The sequence below is a fragment of the Poecilia formosa genome, unplaced genomic scaffold (assembly GCF_000485575.1).
Source record: "Poecilia formosa unplaced genomic scaffold, Poecilia_formosa-5.1.2 Scaffold14, whole genome shotgun sequence".
Taxonomy (NCBI): Eukaryota; Metazoa; Chordata; class Actinopteri; order Cyprinodontiformes; family Poeciliidae; genus Poecilia; species Poecilia formosa.
Window position 1 is genome coordinate 3,795,711 of NW_006799953.1, and position 19,541 is coordinate 3,815,251.

At 38.9% G+C, this 19,541-nt stretch overlaps 1 protein-coding gene across 2 annotated transcripts; it reads left to right on the forward strand.

Annotated features, from left to right (window-relative positions):
* Positions 1–238: 238 nt before the first annotated feature.
* Positions 239–19,146, forward strand: gab3 (GRB2 associated binding protein 3). 2 transcript variants are annotated; one of them, XM_007545956.2, is made up of 10 exons: positions 239–555; positions 5,286–5,586; positions 10,922–11,072; positions 11,166–11,611; positions 12,120–12,169; positions 14,523–14,769; positions 16,405–16,495; positions 16,743–16,827; positions 18,031–18,150; positions 18,680–19,146. In XM_007545956.2, exons 1-10 carry the CDS (start codon positions 484–486, stop codon positions 18,797–18,799), a joined length of 1,683 nt encoding a protein of 560 aa, XP_007546018.1. In that variant the 5' UTR covers positions 239–483; the 3' UTR covers positions 18,800–19,146. The 2 variants fall into 2 exon arrangements, with proteins under 2 accessions (XP_007546018.1, XP_007546019.1); XM_007545957.2 differs by having other exon boundaries at positions 241–555; positions 18,683–19,146.
* The last annotated feature ends 395 nt before the right edge of the window (positions 19,147–19,541 follow it).

The following is a 19,541-nucleotide window of genomic DNA, read 5'->3' on the forward strand; positions in this document are numbered from 1 at the left end:
TACACTTCTATAATCATATTTTATTTGTAAAAAAAAAAAAAAAAAGTGATCTAAATTAGGCTCTATTGGAGTTGGTTGCAATGTGAGAAAATGTGACAAAGTTCAGGGAATATGAATCATTCTGCAAGGCACTGTTTTGAAATACGATGTAGCATCCCAACATAACACACAGTCTTTAAATCTATCAAACATTTTGCATCTGCAGGATATTTCTCACCATCAACACCCTCTCAGCCATCCACCAACACCCTCCCCCCTCTCCTCTTTAACTGTGTCTCTCTCTCTCTCTTTCTCTCTCGGTCAGTGTGATCAGTTTCTTTACTTCCTCCTTTTTGGAGTGGCTGAGCTGAATACCAGAACACAGGATATGCTTCGCATTGCTCTCAGTTTCACAGCAGCAGCAGCAGCAGCAGCAGCAGAGGCAGCAGCAGAGGCAGAGGCGGCGGTGGATCAGCCGTGAGAACGACACACTCTGCAGTCAAGATGAGTACCGGGGATGTGGTGTGCACCGGCTGGCTCATTAAATCCCCCCCGGAGAAGAAGCTGAAGAGATTTGTAAGTACAGACTCTTGTCTTTGTCCTCTGTTGGGACGTGGAAGGGAAGGGGAGGCTGCGCCGTTTCACCTTGCGTCTGTGTGCTGGTCTAGGTCCCACGCACTCATACACACGCCGACTTGGACATGCTTATTGTAATTCCAGTCTTCTTTACGCTGTCTTCCTCGTTTCAGCATCTGCCACCTCACTGATCCACCCACACTGTTTGTAGCAACAGCAGTGTAAATGCTCATGGAAGCAACTCCTGTGGAGTTAAGAGCGTACCTGCATGTATGTGCTCTGTGGAACAGCATACAGCCTTCATTGTTTTGTGGTTGTTGGGATCATGTGATGATGTTGGGCTGCTGTGTGTGTGTGTGTGTGTGTGTGTGCGTGTGTGTGCGTCTGTGTTTTTGTGGGATGACTCTGTGTATTGTGAAACATGGGAAGTAATGTCAGCAGCACCCAGACACCGAAGCGACAAGCAGAAATAGTCCCGCTTTATGATGGCTGGTTTTGCACTTCCTCTGCATGAGTGGTGGAGGCGGAGGGCCCTTCTGACAACGGCGGTTCAAGGAAAGCCTAGGTGGAGTTGCGTGTGTGTGCGTGTGTTTATGTGCTGATGGGGGCAAGGGGCTCGTGCTGGAAATAGAAACTCATGCAAATCTTGCTGATTATGTTTCGTTTAGTTCGACAGACAGCCATGCTGTTTTCCTCATTCAAATGTCAACTACTGGCACAGTGCAGTATGGAAATCGCAATTATCTTGCTCAAAATAATCGTTGTGCTCCCTGCTGCAGAACTGTTTATGCAAAATGAGGCTGCGTTTTTGCACAAGACTTTACTCTTTGCTCAATTTCACCTGAAGAAACAAAATAAGGAATGGGGTCTTTTTTCCCCTGTATTTGTCACTTTACAATCATAAACTTTATGTACTTTGGGGGTTTTATGTCATAGACCAAAACATATAATATAGTGACAAGCAAATGACACATGATACAAATAAAAATCTGAAAAGTGTGGAGTATTTAGGCCCCATTCAAAGCAAGTACACCTGCATGTTTCTCTCGAGTATGCAAGAGATTATAATTCTTACCCATGTTTTTTCACAAAATAAGTTAAGTTTGGTTTAAGTTTAGTTCTGGACTTTGACAAGGACATTCTAACACATAAATATGGTCCGATTTACCGGTAGTCCTGCGAGAAGTCGAACCTCCATCACAGTCAAAAACCTTCAGCAGCCTCAGGTTTTCTTCCAGAATTACCCTGGAATTTAGCTCCAGCTATTTTCCAATCAAGTCTAACCAGCATTATTAGACTCTGCTAAAGCAAAGCCTCTCCAAAGTGTTATGTTGTCATGATGCTGTGCAGCATTAGGTCAAAAAGTTCAACTTTGGCCCCGTCTAACTGGAGCACATTCTCTCATATGTTCGCCTGTGTTGTTGTGAACTCGAACCCCTTTCTTTAATTAACGCTCGTTTATCTCTTTCTTCCATAATGGCAAGATTTACAGCAGATAACTAACATTTTTGACACATTCTCCTACCTGAGCCGTGAAGCTCTGCAGCGTCTCCAGAGCTACCATGGGCCCTTAGGCTGCTTTTCCGAATAGCTTGACTAGCTTGTTTTCTATGTTTAGATAGATGACAATTTCTCTCTTATTTTCTCAAGCAAAATTGTAACGTAACTATAGTTTAAATTTATTCACAAAATTGTGACTTTTTTTTCTGCTATGTGATTTCTAAAGACAATTGCTGCAGTGAAATGTAAGGGGACTGAATCCTAATGCAGCCACACTCTTTAGAAATATGTCTAACATTTTTTTTCTCAAATGCAACTTCACACGGTTAAATGCTTCTTTATGTTGAGACTATTGCATGAAAGTTTGATGTTGCTATTTGACAAAAAGCAAAAGAGTTCAAGGATGCTTTGGAAAGGGACTGTTATTGTGCACTAAGATGCGAAACGCTGCATTGTTTATACCTGTCGGGTTGCGAACAGGACAGATTTAACCTGCTGCAAAGAGTGAGTCATTTCTGCAAATGTATAAATGACCCAGTTAAGAATGAGTCAGTTTGTGGCAAGACGTTAGAAACTGACCAAAGTTTACTTTGGTCACATGATGGCAGAAATGCTAACTTCATCCAAAAAGGATGGACCAAAGATGCATGGAAAAACTTTGTAAGCAAGCATGTTTATACCTCAAAAACTTTTGTTTTATTTTGCCTTGTATTCTTTTCACATGTTTCAAATGTTTCAGATATCTTCTCTATTTCTCTGTAAATATATATAGATTGCCTTTGCAGCTGATATATGGAGATTGACCTCGATACAAAAAAAAAAGAAACTTGTTTTCACCCGGGCTCAGAACTTTGCATATGGTGAACACCCACTGGATCAAACTGCCATCTGTAGTTATGGTCTCCTCTTAAAGCCTGCAGTGTTATTGACACCAAATGTGCTGCGGGGCGACCCATTTCCTGGTGTGAGCACATGAATTCATGACCAACTTGTGCAGAAGACGAAAACAAAATACTTATTCTATGGGATCACATCACTGCCCCCAACAAGAAAAAAAAAAAAAACACCTGAGAAATTGTGTTAAGCTTGCCTAATATGATTTATTAACCGTTTTCTTCTATTTAATTATTTAAATTGTTCTATATTGTAATGTGAAATCGTTAATTCTTGGCTGAAATAGGTTAAATAGCTTCAGGGGTCTCATAAATATAAACTTTCAGTAAAGTGTGAACTCAGTTTTCAGTATAAACCAAGAGATGTATAAATACCCCTTTCGTTGTGTTTCTGCTAAATACAGTCAACTTCCTCTTCTCAGCACTTCTGGGAAACTGGAGCTGAGGTTCCGCTTGCTGACCAAAACAAAAGCAAAAAAAAAAAAAAAGATTAAAACTGCAAAGTTAGCTGTTGGGAGCAGAGGTTATGATCAGATTCTCTGATCCTCAACAAGAACAAAACAGCAACGATGACCCGAGGAAAAGAACGATGCTGCAGCCACTGCAGAAACAAACTCCGAGAATGACATGAGGAAAAATGTTGTGTAAGGCCTAAGGGCCTTACACACAATAACTCAAATTAATGAATTATGAAAAATAATCTAATAACTGATATGGTTAGTAAATCATATTTAACTTATCAAACAAGATTAGCGAGGTAAATAAAACTTTGTTGACTTATGCTACTGTTTTTATTTTTTATCTCTTCCATGTAACTACTGACATTTCTGCTTTCAAGTCAATTCTTGACTAGTTAAGCTTTATCATGATGAAGGACTGGTTGTGGTAAGCAGAATTATATTTCTTTATCTTAATTAAACAATCAATTTTGAGGCATTTTCAAAAGGATTCTTTAGTAGGTTTGCAAGGCAGGATCAATACCTGTGGATAAAGTCTTTAATGTTTCAATTTTTATACTTGCTTTGCGGTCTGATCCACAGACTCCAGTTTTGAGCAATTCAAAATTTGCGTTTGCTTAAGGACTAATGGTTGAATGTTCATTGATGGATAGAAGAGCTTTGACTAAACAGAAAAGGAAGGAAAGACAAAGGCTGTGCCCATCGGTGCACGACAGCGGTTGTCTCAAACATGTATTTGAGGTTTAAAAACTCAAATTAAGTACATCATAGTGCATGCTGTTGGTTGATGCATTTATAGCCTGAACATGGTAGGAATTCCTAGTTTTGATGCATTTAAAGAATAGAGGGGAAAAAAATCTCATTTGACCAGAGATAATCTGTTTTTGGTGATTAGCTCTGTTTGGTGCAATCACCAATCAGAGCCCAATGAGGTAAAAATGGTTGTTTGTTGCAGAATAAACACTGGATGTTTCAAATTGAGCTAGAAACCACATTAATAAAAAATTCCCTTCTCACCCTCTGCGGGTGGTCTCTCTTTCATCCTCTGAGCTCGGGTCCTCTACCAGAGGCCCGGGAGCTTGAGGGTTCTCCTCCAGTATCTTGGCTGTGCCTATAACTGCACATTTCTGGACTGAGATGTCTGATGTTGTTCCTGGGATCTGTTGTAGCCACTGCTCCAGTTTGGGGGTGACTGCCCCGAGGGCCCCGATGACCACAGGCACCACTGTGGTCTTCACCTTCCAGGCCTTCTCCAGTTCCTCTCTGAGGCCCTGGTATTTCTCCAGTTTCTCATGCTCCTTTTTCCTGATGTTGTGGTCACTTGGTATTGCTACATCCACCACAACGGCTTTCCTCTGTTCTTTATCCACCACCACAATGTCCAGTTGGTTCGCCATTACCATCTTGTCTGTCTGGTTCTGGAAGTCCTACAGGATCTTGGCTCAGTCATTCTCCACCACCTTTGGGGGTGTCCCCCATTTTGACCTCGGGGCTTCCAGTCCATATTCTGCACAGATGTTCCTGTACACTATGCCCGCCACTTGGTTATGTCGTTCCATGTACGCTTTCCCTGCCAGCATCTTGCACCCTGCTGTTATGTGCTGGACTGTCTCAGCACATAACACACACACACACACACACACACACACACACACATAATATTGATGAAAGAAATGTGTGCACATGTATTTCAGAATTTTAAGCTTCTAAAACTAAAAATCAAGAGTTTTACGACATTTTAAGACATCCCAAAAAGTCACGTAGATACAATGAAAAGACATTGTTTACATTACACCTGCAAATTAACTCTAAAATGATATCGTAAATCAACTAATAAAAAAAATCGAAATATAAAATTTCCTTTTCCTTCTACCTGCAGGCGTGGCGGAAACGCTGGTTCGTGCTCCGGTCGGGGAGAATGTGTGGCAACCCGGATGTGCTGGAATACTACCAGAGCAAGAACTCCAAAAAGCCGATCCGAACCATCGACCTGAAGGAATGTGAGGTGGAGATGCTCAACAACCAGCTGCGGATAAAGCGGGACTTTCACGGGAAGCACCTCTTCGTGGTGAAAACGTCTTCCCGCGTTTTTTACCTGGTGGCCAACACGGAGGAGGAGATGAACGGCTGGATCAGCAACATTAGTCAGATTTGTCGTTTCGGGAACCTGGAGGAGGCAGGTAGATACAGAAATCTATTTATTTAGTTATTTTTTTTACTATTACGGTAAAATATGGTATATTTTACTGTTACGGTAAAATACGAATTTTACCGTAAATTTCTAGCAACCACAGCTGCCGATATTTTACCGTAAATTAGAGACGGTCTTTTGTTGGTTTGTTTGTTTTTACAGTGTAGTTTTTGTTTAAGTTCTGTTTTAAAATAAGAGTTACCTCAGCAATACACCTGTCTCGTTGAAAAACACACGTCCTGTCATGGGAACAACTACAAAATAAGTGGTGTCACTGTTACCACTCAGGAAGTGGCAAACTTAGAAGTAAACATTATGAGGTCAGAGCTGTTTGTCTTGTTCCTTTTTCAGCTTTTGACAAAAACACAAAGTCTGAGTAAGATTTCCGACAATAAGTTGCAGAGTACTTGTTATAAGCATAAAGTACTTAGTAACATTATCCCTACCATGTAACATCTAAGTATGTCACATTAAAACTACTAACTAGAATGAGTTTTACTTGGATGTTTAAGTGACAGCACTAAGTAGCACAGGCATTGTTAAGTCAGCAGAAAAAGACAGATGGGCTCAAAGAAAGTTTTTTGCATAAAAGATCTGAAAAGTGTGACGTGTTTCTGCATTGTTCAACGACAGTGTAGACACACCACTTACTGAGAAGGTAATCTCTATCCAGCTTTCTCCTGTATGATAACAAACCCTCAGCCAGTGCATGTCTTGATGTCACTAGCACCACATTGTCTATCATTCTTCCTTACAAAATAGGTTAAGCTCAGTAAGATTGGAAGCACTAAATACTCAGTCAGACTTAATTAGGATTTTTGTCCAGTTTGGCCAAGATTTAGCTCCATCTATCAATTTTTATTTTTATTTTTTTTCCTGGTGACAAAATTCATCCTCACAGCATCAGCATGATGCTGCCATTACGTTCTGTCCCTGTTATGTACTCAGATGGGACAGTGCGGGTTGATGTACATTTAACTAACATAAATGTAAATGTACCCAATTGCAGCTGAAGGAGAATTGGCCAAAAATAATAATAACTTAGTAAAATACTTTTTAAAAACTTAACAACATAAAGATAATAATACAAACATGGGGATGGATAATACCAGAGTAACCATGAGCCTTTGGATTGGTTCTCTGATTATTTTCCCCTTCTTAATTAACTCAATGAGATGTCTTAATATAACACTGCTTTGGTCTTCATGGTGCTGATCACGCATAGGTGTATCTACTTACTAATTAGGTAACTCCTCAATTGCTCTGGATTTCATTTTAGGGTATCAGACTAAAGTGGGCCGAATCCAAAAGCACAACTAATGTTTCTAATTTTTCTTGTTGAAAAACCTGCAAGCCACAAGTCTTTTTCCCACTTCACAATTATGTGCAAGTCTGTTCTTGGTCTCTTCTCTAAAATTAGTCAAGTACAGTACAGCTTGTGACTGTAATGTGAAAAAGCTCAAAGGTTATAAATACTTTTTGAAAGCACTGCTTCTGAACCACAGCTTTAAGTGAGAAACTCTGAGGCCGCCTGTTCACAGAGGTGCGACGACCTTCGATAGCTTATCGGATAAAGCACCAACTTTAACTTTTATACAACCCCATACTCACACTCCTCTGCTAAGTTTTGCCACTTCACAATCTAAAAACAGAGATTACTCAGATGCTACGCCTCTGCACCAACTTTATTTTTAATAAAATTCAGCTCGACAATAAAAAAAAAAATAAATAAAGCTGGGACAGACAGACAAACTGCACTTATGGAATACCTCATTAGCTCGTTTCGAAATAGACGAAACTCCATAACATCCACGAGACGTTTGTGCTCTGTTTCTTGATTGTAATGATGCCAGGTCAAAAATAAGTTGGTCGTTGTATTTAAAAAGCTCATAAAAATCTCATTACTCCATATCAGGGCCAATGCTATTTGCAGTTTGCATCTTTTTGATGCCCAAATAGCCATAAATGTTACTTTTAACTGTTAATAATCTCCTTGAATATGGACAAAAGTGAAATTCTTCTTGTTGGCCCTGATCATCTAAAAAACCTCACTTATCCTCTATTGGATCCTCTGTTTGTTATTAAACCCTGTAAGCATGTTAAAACCTAGCTGTAATTTTGGATTGTAATGTATCTCAATCTGCATTTTAATGATTGATTTTAAAGCTTTAAATGGTCTGGCTTCTTCCTGTGTTGTTGAGAAGCTTCTAGAATATCTCCCTGGCAGACCTTTAAACATTTTCTTGTTATAGCAGCTCTTGGCTCTTTGAGCTCATGTCAGTTTTTATACTGTCTAGCTTTAAAAGCAAACTCAAAACATGCTTATTCTCTCAAGCTTTTACTTTGTTTTATGTATTTGGCTTCATAAAATGTTATCCTCCTGGTCATTAGCCTATTTTTACATCTTTCATTTCCTGATTTAATGGGATCTTCTTTCTCAGTGCTGTTTTAAATCTCTATGTTCTTACTTGTAATTTGGTTGAATTGGTGTTTTTAGCGCTTCTTTGGTTGTTTTTATTTCTATTCTTACATGTCCTTCCAAGCACATTGAGTCTACGACCGTCGTATGAAATGTGCTCTATAAATAAATTTGATTTGGCTGTCATCTTTTTAAGCATAATCAAAATGTGACCCTCTGCTTAGTTTTTTCATATATTTTTTTCTTTTAAATAGAAATAAAAAGTCTCTTTTTCACTGTCCATCGTTCGTGGGTCTAGCTATCTATCTTTCCCATTGCAAATAACAGTATCCTTTAATAAAAGCTATCTTACAAAGATTAAAGCTTCAAAACAAAACATATTTATTGACATAACCTTTCTTACTGGGCTACAGTGACATTTTGTGGTCACAAAACCATTTTTCTGACTAGGGCACCAAACATTTAACATTTAGACTGGTGATAAATTTAAAGGCACTTCATAGAGGAAATGATGTGAAGCCTCAAATTGGTTGCAGTCCAGAATGTTTTCACACTTCGAGCTTGCACCAAAAGATCACGCCTTTTCTGGTCTGTAAAACCAGCTGATTAATTTCTCTGTATCTAAGCTCTCAAACACGCTCCACAATCACACTTTTATCAAGCCGTGGTTACCACCACCAGAGGCATCTGACGCCTCCCCACAGCAGTGAAAAAAACCCAGACGAGTAAACTTTGCTCTATTTAGAACTCCTAACACATCGATACGTAAAATATTTCCAGGCAATTCTGCCCGTTACCCAAACTGTATGCACGGTTTACTTGCTTGGCGACAAATTGCGTCTTAACATTCTGTCGCCACACCGACTCATGTGCATGTAAGGATGTTTCCAGCAGTTAAAAACGTTTGACATGCTGCTTGTGGTGCAGCATGTTGTCTCTGCTTTATCAGAGGAGATAACAGCAGAACCACTGGGGGGCCATTACAAGCTAATCAACCGTTTTTTTTTTTTTGTTTTTTTTTTTGAGTCATTTCCAGGCAGCTAAGTTCAACTGCATTTCTTTTCCATCAGTATCTACAAAGACTCTTTGAGGAAGCCTGTATAATATGAGTTACAATGGTTAATTTCTCTATAGGGATACTACAGTATTTTGAATTTAATTAAAAGAACCTTCAACCTATCTACACTTTGACAATCTATAGTGTATTTGATTTAGGGCTGAACGATAAGACTCACAAATATATCACGATGTAGGCAATTCATTTCGGTCGATACCGATAATTATTAGCTTTTGTTTTAAGTATCTGAAATACTGCTGAAATGTTGGCATTACCTTGCCTGCTTCATCTACAGTTTTCATTCCACGGCGTTGGTTTTTATTTTAAGCAGCTACAAGTATGAGACACGGTGGCAAAACGTGAAACTGCTGCTGCGCAAGTCGCTCAACAAGTTTCTCCTAGGTAACAACTTGTTAGCGACTCATGCCTCTCATCTTTCTGAGCTGGACATGAGAGGTTGAGCATCTAAAAGCTTTTTCCTCTGCCAAGATCTCCCAGAATGCTGTGCAGTTCTGGATCGCAGTTCGGTGAAAGTATTTAACATTCCATCGGACATATTGCCTATTGATATGTCTATCGTGATATAAATTAACTTGTTGTCCAGCCCTAATTTGATTGGAATTTAACGGGATGGTAATAGTAATGGTAATAATAACAGAGACAGCAGATGAAAATTCCCAACCATTTTCCTTTTAACTGGAGCTAGTTGTCCTATCTCGGCTAAAGAAAGCCTCCCTGCTTCATTATGCTGCCACCACTATGTTTCATCGAGAAATGTTGATGAGATTTTCCCAGACGAGCTGTGGATCTGGCTTCTCTTGCTAATGCTCTCCTTGCCCTGCCCTGTCAGTTCAGGTGGATGACCAAATCTTGGTAGGTTTGCAGTTGTGCTGTACTCTTCCCAGTTTCTGTTGATGGGGCAACCAGTGATCTGTGGGATGCTCAATTTGATAAAACAACATTCCAACGTTTCAAGCTTGGAATGTTGTTTTCTCAACTGATTCTACTTTAAACATTTAGACCATCAGAGAAGTATTTAAACCAAGATAAGATCATCTATCAGTCAAAGTAAATGAAATAGTAGCTATTTGCTCGTACTGTATTTAAGTGCGTCAGATTGACTGGTGCTGAATCTTCTGCTGTATGCATAAGAAAAGATGTCACAAGGTGCTGTATGTCAGTAATGATGTCATGAATTCACTAAACAGTACAATAAGCTATTCAGATACAGCTTAGCTGTTTCGTAAAAAAAAAAAAAAAAGCTCAGCAAAGACGTTATGAAAAACCTCAGGACGTCTGTTGGAACGCTGACATTTGCTTGGACGAGATAGAGTGAGGTCCTGGTGTTGTTGCAACTACAAAAAAAAAATCTCCTTTTGCAATGTTTTCTAAGGAATTGAAATGTTTTTTTTTTTTTTTTCTTGTTTAACGTGACCACAAGACAACGTAAACCTGTGAGAGTAACAAGTAGTTTCCTGAGAACAAACCTTTTGTGGTTTTTTTTTTTTTTTTTTTTTGATTCTTGTTGTTGTCGTAACACATGGTTCTGCAGGGACGGCCTTGACTCGAAGGCCTCTAGTCAAATGGAATGAAAGAAATTTCTGAACAATAGCCAAACTGAGCAAAAAGAGACAGAGTATCCAAATAAAAAAAAGAGGGAAGGGAGACATGTGCTTCGGACCTTTGCCATCCCTTTGAACACGTCCCCCTATCTCTCCTTTAAATTTGCCTGCTTCATTTGGGGGGAGTACAAGCTGAAGCAGCCAGCACATGTTTTTCTGTGACTTCCATTTCTAGCTGAATGTAAACTCAGTTCTTTGTGTTTGTTTCTCCTTTGGTTTGAATCAGAGAGCACAGATGATGCATCTTCTCTTACCCCCACCTCCATTCAGCCATCAGTGGACAGTGATCGAGTGTCTCTAGCGAGCCAACCAGACACCAACTATCCACGAGATTATCTCCTCCTCTCACAGTGTGAAACAAGGAGTATAACCACTAGGTATGTGAAATCAGGAGAAAGTTTTACACCACTGGTTGATGTGTATGTAACAAGTGTTTTCGTCTCTTTTTTTTGTTTGTTTTACATCTGTAGACAAGACAGCTTCACGAACTCTGACATCTCTCTGGAGCAGAGGTTGTCAGACGATGCAGTCAAGGACATGCACGGCGAGTCTTCCCTGTCCTCCATTTCTCACATGAGCCGCAGCCCGTCTCTGTACTCCAACGGGAGGATGTCCAATGCTCCCTTCAGCGCTCCGTGCAGCTTCCCAGTGTTGCCGTCTGCCTCCTCTTCGCCGCTCCATCACTGTTCCCCGAATGTCTTCCAGTTCGACAAACCTTTCTCTCCCACCGTGTTCGACGCAGCCGGCGACACCCAAACGCCACCCCCGCTTCCGCCCAAGCCGACTCACCTGTCAGAGCTGCTGAGTAATGGAGGAGCTCACAGGCCAAAGACGTTCAGTCCGCAGCACTTCCCCGCCAGCGTGCCGGCATTTTCCAGAAGAACCTCGTTATCCGGATTGGATCATTTCACGATGGGTACGGATTTTATTTCAGTGTATGTGTGCAGCCTGAAATAAAAGTATAGCTGCAGCCAGCGGCGGTTTTTGAATCAACGGTCGCGTTGGCAGAGTCCATTCTTCTGCCACATTTGTTCCCTAATGAAGCCCATTTGTCAAGAGGGAAAAAATATTACACTTTTATTAGGTAACTTACCCCAAAATGTACATGAAATAATATTAATCTGATGTAAAATGATACAGTATAAGGTGGTCCTAGTGCCAAGATGGCACTAGATGCTTATGGACCAAACCTTAAGCTATGAATCAGATTCCAGATTTGGAATAGCCATGATATTTTCTTTCCATTAGAACACTTGGTTTGCAGTGCAGCTAATTGAAATCATTATTTTTGCCTCATGGCGCCCCCATAGATCATGCTTCCTGGAGGAGAAAGCCATAAAACCTCCCACTTGCTAAAGTTTTCTTTTTTACGGTTGCATATTGCTTTAGAATCTGATGAGGTTTTTCTTATCTCATATTTTCAGGCAACGCCGACAGCAGATTAATGAGGAACAGAAGACAGAGTATTAATTTGGTAAGAAGATGTTGTGTTGTTATTGGGAGTATGATGAAAACATTTGCACATAAAACTACAAGCTTCAGCTACTTGGAATTTAATCACAACATTTAATGAGTCGTTTTACAGGAAACGGCTAACTGAGCCTGTGTCTAAATGGAATAAAATCTACCACCAATCGCATTTAAAGTTTATGCATTACAACAGTACAACAGACATTTTTCTTTGTAAATGAAAACAAATCCTAAAACTTCTTAGAGTTCTATATCATCATCATGTCAAACTGAAGTAGAACAATATTTAGTCTGTGCTCTTCACAATCACAAAGGACTGCTTGGTATTTTATTACATTTAAACTATGCAACAACAGACTTTCCCTACCCTTGTTCTTAGTGCATACATCTGATGTAGATTTTAATGGTTGAAATACTTAAGGTCACAGAGAGTGGGCGGAAAACAATGCTGTATAATAAGAACTAGAGTGGGGAAAATATGCAACAAATATTACCTTTACAATATTGTTTAATAGTGCAATAGTATATTTTTCTACAACTGCGCTGACCTTTACTCAAGAAAGAAGAATGCATGGCAGAATGTAGTTTAGCATATTACTAAAACAAAAAGCAAAATGTAGCATTTCCTGAAACGTGATGCTGAGCTTTAAAAGCCACAGTCCACCACTGCATCAACTGCAAAAAAACAAAAAAGCAGCAGATGCAGATTGTTTCAATTCCTGCCAGAGAATTTGTGGCCCGTTTTCAAGCATATTAATTTGTGTACGCTATCACTTGCAACAAGCTAATGCTAGCTATTGCTGGTGTTGGCATTAACCAGATAAAAATCAGGCTTCGTCAGCCCTGGAAGCTGACGTGGCCTGGGCCTAGTTACCTCCAAAAGATGCTGATACACACCAAATACCAGACAGCCTCTAAAATTCTTCAGGAATTTTCTTAGATGTTAACTTTATGATGTGAAACAGAGACCCATTTCTAGAACAAGTTCTTTAAAAAGACATGGCGTTTGCCTAAGGCAGTGTGCAGCTCTTTAGATACTTTCGATCAGAAAATGGGTATAAGAAAATATGAACTCTTCTTCTTCTGTACTTAAACGGTTTAAAACTTCTGCGACTAATAAACAAAGCTGGAAGAGGTTCCAGATTTGGTAAGAAGACGTGTTGTTATTAGGAGTATGATGAAAACATTTGCACATAAAACTACAAGCTTCAGCTACTTGGAATTTAATCACAACATTTAGCTAGTTGTTTAGCAGGAACGACTAACTAAATGCTCACTACTGAGTAGAATAATAAGGAATATTAAAATATTCTAAAGTTGCCTGTTAGAGAATTACAGTACAGAGTTGCATTAAGATGTGAAGATGTCTTTAAATGCAAGATGGTTAACTTTAGGGATCCATCATGTCAGTAAAAGTGTTTCTCTTTTTGTCTTGCTGTGATAAATATAAATGTGTGTAGTTTACTAAAAACTACTGGAACTATAACTGAAATGCTACAAAATATGAAAGTGGAAAAGCAGCTCATGCTCTGTGATGCTATGGACTTGTTTTCTTGCAAAGGCCCTGGAATCTTGTTACAGTTCATGGAATCACAAGTTACTTGAAATAAAGTAATTAAGAAAATTGTGGGATCTTTTAGAATACTGAAAATGGGTAGCTGGGTTTTTCAGCAGGAACATGGTTCTGTACATATGACCAAATTTAGGGTGGAAATGATTCACTAAACACAAATGCTCTTCATTTGTGTGAAAAGATCAGGACTTTTCCTGTAAATGTACATAAAAAGGCCAGAGTACAGCCCTCCAAATCTTCTTTATCTTAATTAATGTAAAATATTTCCATCTAGATTTAAATACCCATGCCGTGCCAGTAGGTGGCAATAACCTGTACATCAAATGCCAAATTAACATACAAAAGGAAGGGCATCCTTCCTTTTGTAAGCCAGTAATTCCCCTGGAGCTGTTTCCTGTCTCCTCTAAATGATGAATGCTTCTCAGACAATGTTTGTTTGTAAAATATGAGAGAGATACAGAAAAGACAATAAAAACTACTGCTGCTGCTGTTGTGGCGTACAAAGCGAGAGTGGGCAGGCTCAGAGTAGGCTGCTGTGTGTTCTTCTGCCAAATACTGTGCACAGATACACCCAAGACAGTTGTTAAAAAATCTCCACTTTGAGAAGCGCTTTTGTCCAATTACAAAACATATTTGTATGTGGGTAAGGGGAGAATGTCCTACTGCTGTACTACCAAAACTAGGAGATCTGAAAGCTCTTTAAGCATGTGTCCATAGTGTTTCGTCTGCATTACAAAAGCACTAATGCACCCGTCCGATCAAATGATTCTTTGTCTCTTTTCAGCCCTGTTTAAATACGGTACGAGTTCAAAGCTACCAGGACGACTCGTACGTCCCCATGGCGTCCCCTTCTCCGTCTCTTCCATCTGTTGAAGGTGACAGTTACATCCCCATGAGCCCCAGGACTTCCAGCTTCCTCAGTACAAACTCCAGAGCTGAGTCTGCCTCGTCACTCAGCCCAGTAATGTGCCAACCTGGAGAAATTGCACCGCCTCCAGTTCACCGGCACCTCAAGCCTCGCTTACGGAGAGGTGAGAAGAATTTCAGGTCCGAGTGTGAAAAGAGAGAGAAAAAAATGGAAAAACTAATTTAGGTTTAATTTTTATCATGGCAAGCATCGTCTGGGAATTATTCAGCATCTCTCAAAAGTATTCATACACCTTGAACATGTTGTCATCAAGGCATTTTATCAGGGTTTTATTTGACAAACCAACACAAAGTAGCACATAATTATGTGGTGGAACAACAATGAAAACAACACATTTTGGTAGTTTGAATTGTTTTCATGCAGTCATGAAAATGTCCACTGCAGATTTTTCTTTTATTTGTTTTTTGGAGATTGGGGAGATTTTCTCCCTTCAATTTTGGAGAGTTCTCTTAAAGGAAATGCATGTATTCTCTAGTTGTAAAGCATGCATGTTTTTCTTTGGCATAAAGCCTAAAATTAGACATAAAAATGTGGTTAGTTTGACTTATGATGAAGAGTCATTATAGTTTTGCAGCTGTAGATCACCTTAAAGGTGATCCTTTAAGGTTAGCGGGCTGTACAAAAAATGACATTTACTACACAAATTTATTCTCAGATATTGAGATTTTACCTGATCAGTTCTGCCTGTTTTGAGCTCATTAAGGAATGCTCTGTTTTAGGGCTACATCACAATTATGCAAATAAGCTCCTGCCCAACCCCTCCGTACTCAGTGTTTACGATTAGCACCTCAGACAAAATAGCTGCAAACAGATCCACAGTGGTACAAACATACATCTTTGACCCAGAAGCAGAAGTGGAGCTTCCTGAACAACCATCAAGCCACAACCACTGAAAGATTAAATGACGTGAATCTGACGTACATTTATATTTTTATTAATTCAGATTCTGAGGATTCTGCTTCGCTTCGGGACATTGTGCCATAATGTGAAATTGAACAGCTCACATCAGCACAATAATTCACCACGAAGACCTTTTCAAGATATACTCTGTGAGACTACAGGAGAAGCACCTCTCTCAAGATGTAAAAAAAATATTCAGACGATGTTGGTAAAGTCAGAGTGTTCTAACATTTTTTTCCACAAATGCCGCAACTTCTCAGTGTAGCCTATCACTTTCAGTTTATTACAATTCTTAGAGTACATACTCAGATGTTGTGGATAACGTAATGCGAGACACAGGAGTAGCTCTGTTTTTTGTGAATTGGAGAAAATGCATGGACACATGCATTTTCTCCAATTCTGTAGTGCAGCTGGAAGCAAAACATGTCCCTTTTCCAGCAGCCATTGTGCAGCAATAATTCCAGCAGAACAAGCTTTGCCTCATCTTGTCATGAAGCCTCTAAAGCGTTCATAGCAGCTGGATTTATACTGAGCTTAAATTACACACTAATTAGGGTACTTCTGGCAGTAACTGGTTGCACTAGATTTTATTTTAGGTATATAACTATATCTAGTTGTACACACATCACAGATTTTGGATTTTCATTTCAAAACTATTTTGACAGCTCTACATAATTTTTTCTTCCACTTCACAAATATGCACCACTTTGTGTTGGCCTATTGAAGTTTTTGGTTGGGGGAAAACAAAATCAAAATATGAAAACGGTCAAAGGATTTGAATACTTTTCAACTGTGTTAAGCTGACAAATAGCTAACTGTGAAATTTCTGAATCCACAGTTCGACCTCCACCTCTTGACCTGAGAGGCCTTTCGACAATTACTGAATTTCCCACTCATATCCCGCTATGCAGAGTAATGACTGATTCATGGTGAGAGCAAAAGCACGTCTCCACATCTACAAATTCAGATTGTAGATCTATTACAAAACTTTGTTTAGATATGACAAAGGCACATACAATTTAAAGAAATTTACTCTAAACATATGAACTGGAATTACACCTTACAAGCACCAAAAATACAATAAATAAATAAATAATAGGATAGAATGAAATATTCTCTGTGGCTGGGTATTTTTTCTTTAATCTAGATTATGTTCCTCTTTGTTTTTAATCACAGCTTTCCACTGACCCACTTACCTCTAGACAGAAGGCTTGAAAACGGAGAAAGTTCAACGGACGAAGTGACAAACTGCTCTGCACTGGTAAAACCTGGATTTGATAGTGTTTTAAGAACCATGTATGCATAAAGTGAACGCTATGACTCCGTGAATTGACTAATATTCAGAAGAAATTATCAGTATTTTATTTATACCATGAAAGCTTGCTGTGGGAGTTCACTTGGTCTGCATGTTGTTAAGAAAAAAAAGTTAATTTTAAACAGTAATAATATGAACAATATGACCATAATCAGTTGAAGCATCACATATCTAAGAAATCCTAGATTTCTGTTCTGTAATCTAACTGTGGGTTTATAGTTGTTGCTTTGCTCTTCAATGTGTGCAGATTTGCTTCAACTTTTTAAAATAATCGCAACACAGAATTGTTTTAGATTTACACCAATGGTTGCTATGTGCTGCTTATTATATACAATAAACTATATATATATATATATATATATATATATATATAAAATAAATGTGGGCTATCTTGTAGCCATTTAATATGAAGATGAACTAATCTGTATTTCATGGAAGATTTTGTAGGTATTTTTTTTTACCAGTCAAGATTCTTCTTTATCTTAGATATAAGAACGAAACTGTCAACATTTTTTCCAGATTTATCGATATCATTACGAGAAAGAATGTCAAGCTGCGCGTGTGAAACAGCAGTGGCTGCAAAATAGGATTGTAGTACTAATTTCAAACAGGGAAAAAAATGTCTAATTGAGTTTACATTTGAAACTGTCTTCAGCATATTAGGTTATCACATAGCTAACAGGATTCACTGACTCAGGTTTCTAAAAAGCTGCCAGCATTTCAAAATGAAGCATGTCTCACGACAGAAATTCAGAACATGAAAAAGGAACTTCCCCATAAAGAGTTTCCACCTTCCTATTCATATTGTCTGCAGAAAGTTTTGTTCTCTCTCTCTGTGGTAGCATGAATAAATGTCAGGAATGCCCATGCATGCCTCGGAAAATACAGTGTGGTTGTAATGACGTTCTTGTTTGTTTTTTGTTTTTTTTTGCATCCTCTCCTTCATTTTAAGCAACTTGCTGATATTAAAATGAGCCCAGTTCTTCACTCAGTGACAGTGCCAACACTTTGGTGTGATAGTACTTACTGTGAAGTGTTTATTGACCAGGAGAAAAAAAATTATATTTGAGTTTCGTGGTGCATGTAATATAAAACACAGTTAATTCAGTCTAGAATATTGAAGTTGACGCTGCATTGTTTCTCTGGCAGGAATTGAGACAATCACTCTGTCTCCCCTTGGATGGAGCAGCTCAGCACTGGAAGAGAAGCTCAAACCTTGATTATCTGTCACTGGATTTCAACTCTGCATCCCCCTCCCCTGTGCAGAAGGTATGTTTTGGCTGACAAATTAAGTTTCAGGAATTTATTCTACTAATGGCTGCAGAATTGTTTGTTCTTTATTCCTATTATCATTGATTTTGTGTTCTTCTTGGAATTATAAGTGCATGTCCCACTGTATGATTACTGGAGCAAATTGACGTTGTTGCATGAGGGAGGGACATATGAGTGGGGCTTTGTAGAGTACTTTTGAGTTGTTAATGTCCAGCCTGCAGTGGTCAACAAGCACTTGGCCTGGAAGCTGATAAAATTGCTTTAAATGTTTATTGCAATTTGAAAAAGGAGAATTTTCCTAAGTCCACAATTGGTACTTGGATCCATGTGAGAAGGTCTGTATTACAATTGTGTCAATCTCCAAAAATCGTGTTGCTAACTGGGGGATTAATGACACAATCCTGGTTCGTGAACACCCTAATGCAACTTAAAGAAAATTAACACAAGCACTGAACACTGTTAATGTAGCAAAAAAGAATCTCACCATATCTCTTTACCATCTCTCGCTCTCCTTTGTTACGTCCAGCAGAAGCCACTTCTCGCTGATGAGTACAAAGTGGACTACGTGCAAGTGGACGAGAAGAAGACTCAGGCCCTACAGAACACAAAAATGGAGTGGAAGGACGTCAGGCAGTCGAAAACCTGAACACAACGTTTGAGGATGCAATCATTAACATGGACATGAGTTCAAGAAGATCAATATTGGAAAAAAAAAAGAGTAAGACATTCACGTAAAGAATTAATGGAAAAGCACTTTTTAAAACAGCACTGAAATGAAAGTCACACAAAAGCCATGAAGCCATGAGATGCTTGTTTTTTCTAGAGGAAGCGCGCAGTTGCACTCTGCAGGACAGAAATGTAAATTGTACTTGATCATGCAATGCTCACTGTGATTTTTCAGCTCATTGTAGCCTAAGATTCATTCAGTTTTGTCGAAATGAAAAAAAGGTTGTAAATATGTGTACAAATGTAATATAAAGGTCTAAGTCTATATAAAAGTCTACGTGCTTGTGTTCTATAAATGGCATGAACTGGCTTGAAACTTTTCCAGGTACTCCTGCAGCATAATTCCCAGTCAAAATATGTTTGTGGGAATCATAAGGGGTTTTGCTCAGAGAGTGGGCTTGGATTTATGATGAGCTTTCTGTGGAGCCACTTGATTTATTTATTTGGAAGGCCTTCATGTAACTCTTTGGCAGTCCATTTTTGGCAACTTTCAGCCCATCTCCAATCTGCAAGGTTCACATTATAACTTGCTTTTATTGTTTTTTGTTGTTTGTTGATAACCTTAGTTATGCAAAGTCAAATGACAGAACAAAGATTTCTTTCCTGACTGGTATTTTCAAGCTAATAATCTGCACAACACACTCTAAGTAGGTTGGAAATAC

Coding starts and splice junctions, on each gene's coding strand:
- gab3 (XM_007545956.2), top strand. CDS start 484: ATGAGTACCGGGGATGTGGTGTGCACCGGCTGGCTCATTAAATCCCCC. Junction 11,073..11,165: donor ACAAGGAGTATAACCACTAG/GTATGTGAAATC, acceptor TTACATCTGTAG/ACAAGACAGCTTCACGAACT. Junction 11,612..12,119: donor ATTGGATCATTTCACGATGG/GTACGGATTTTA, acceptor TCATATTTTCAG/GCAACGCCGACAGCAGATTA.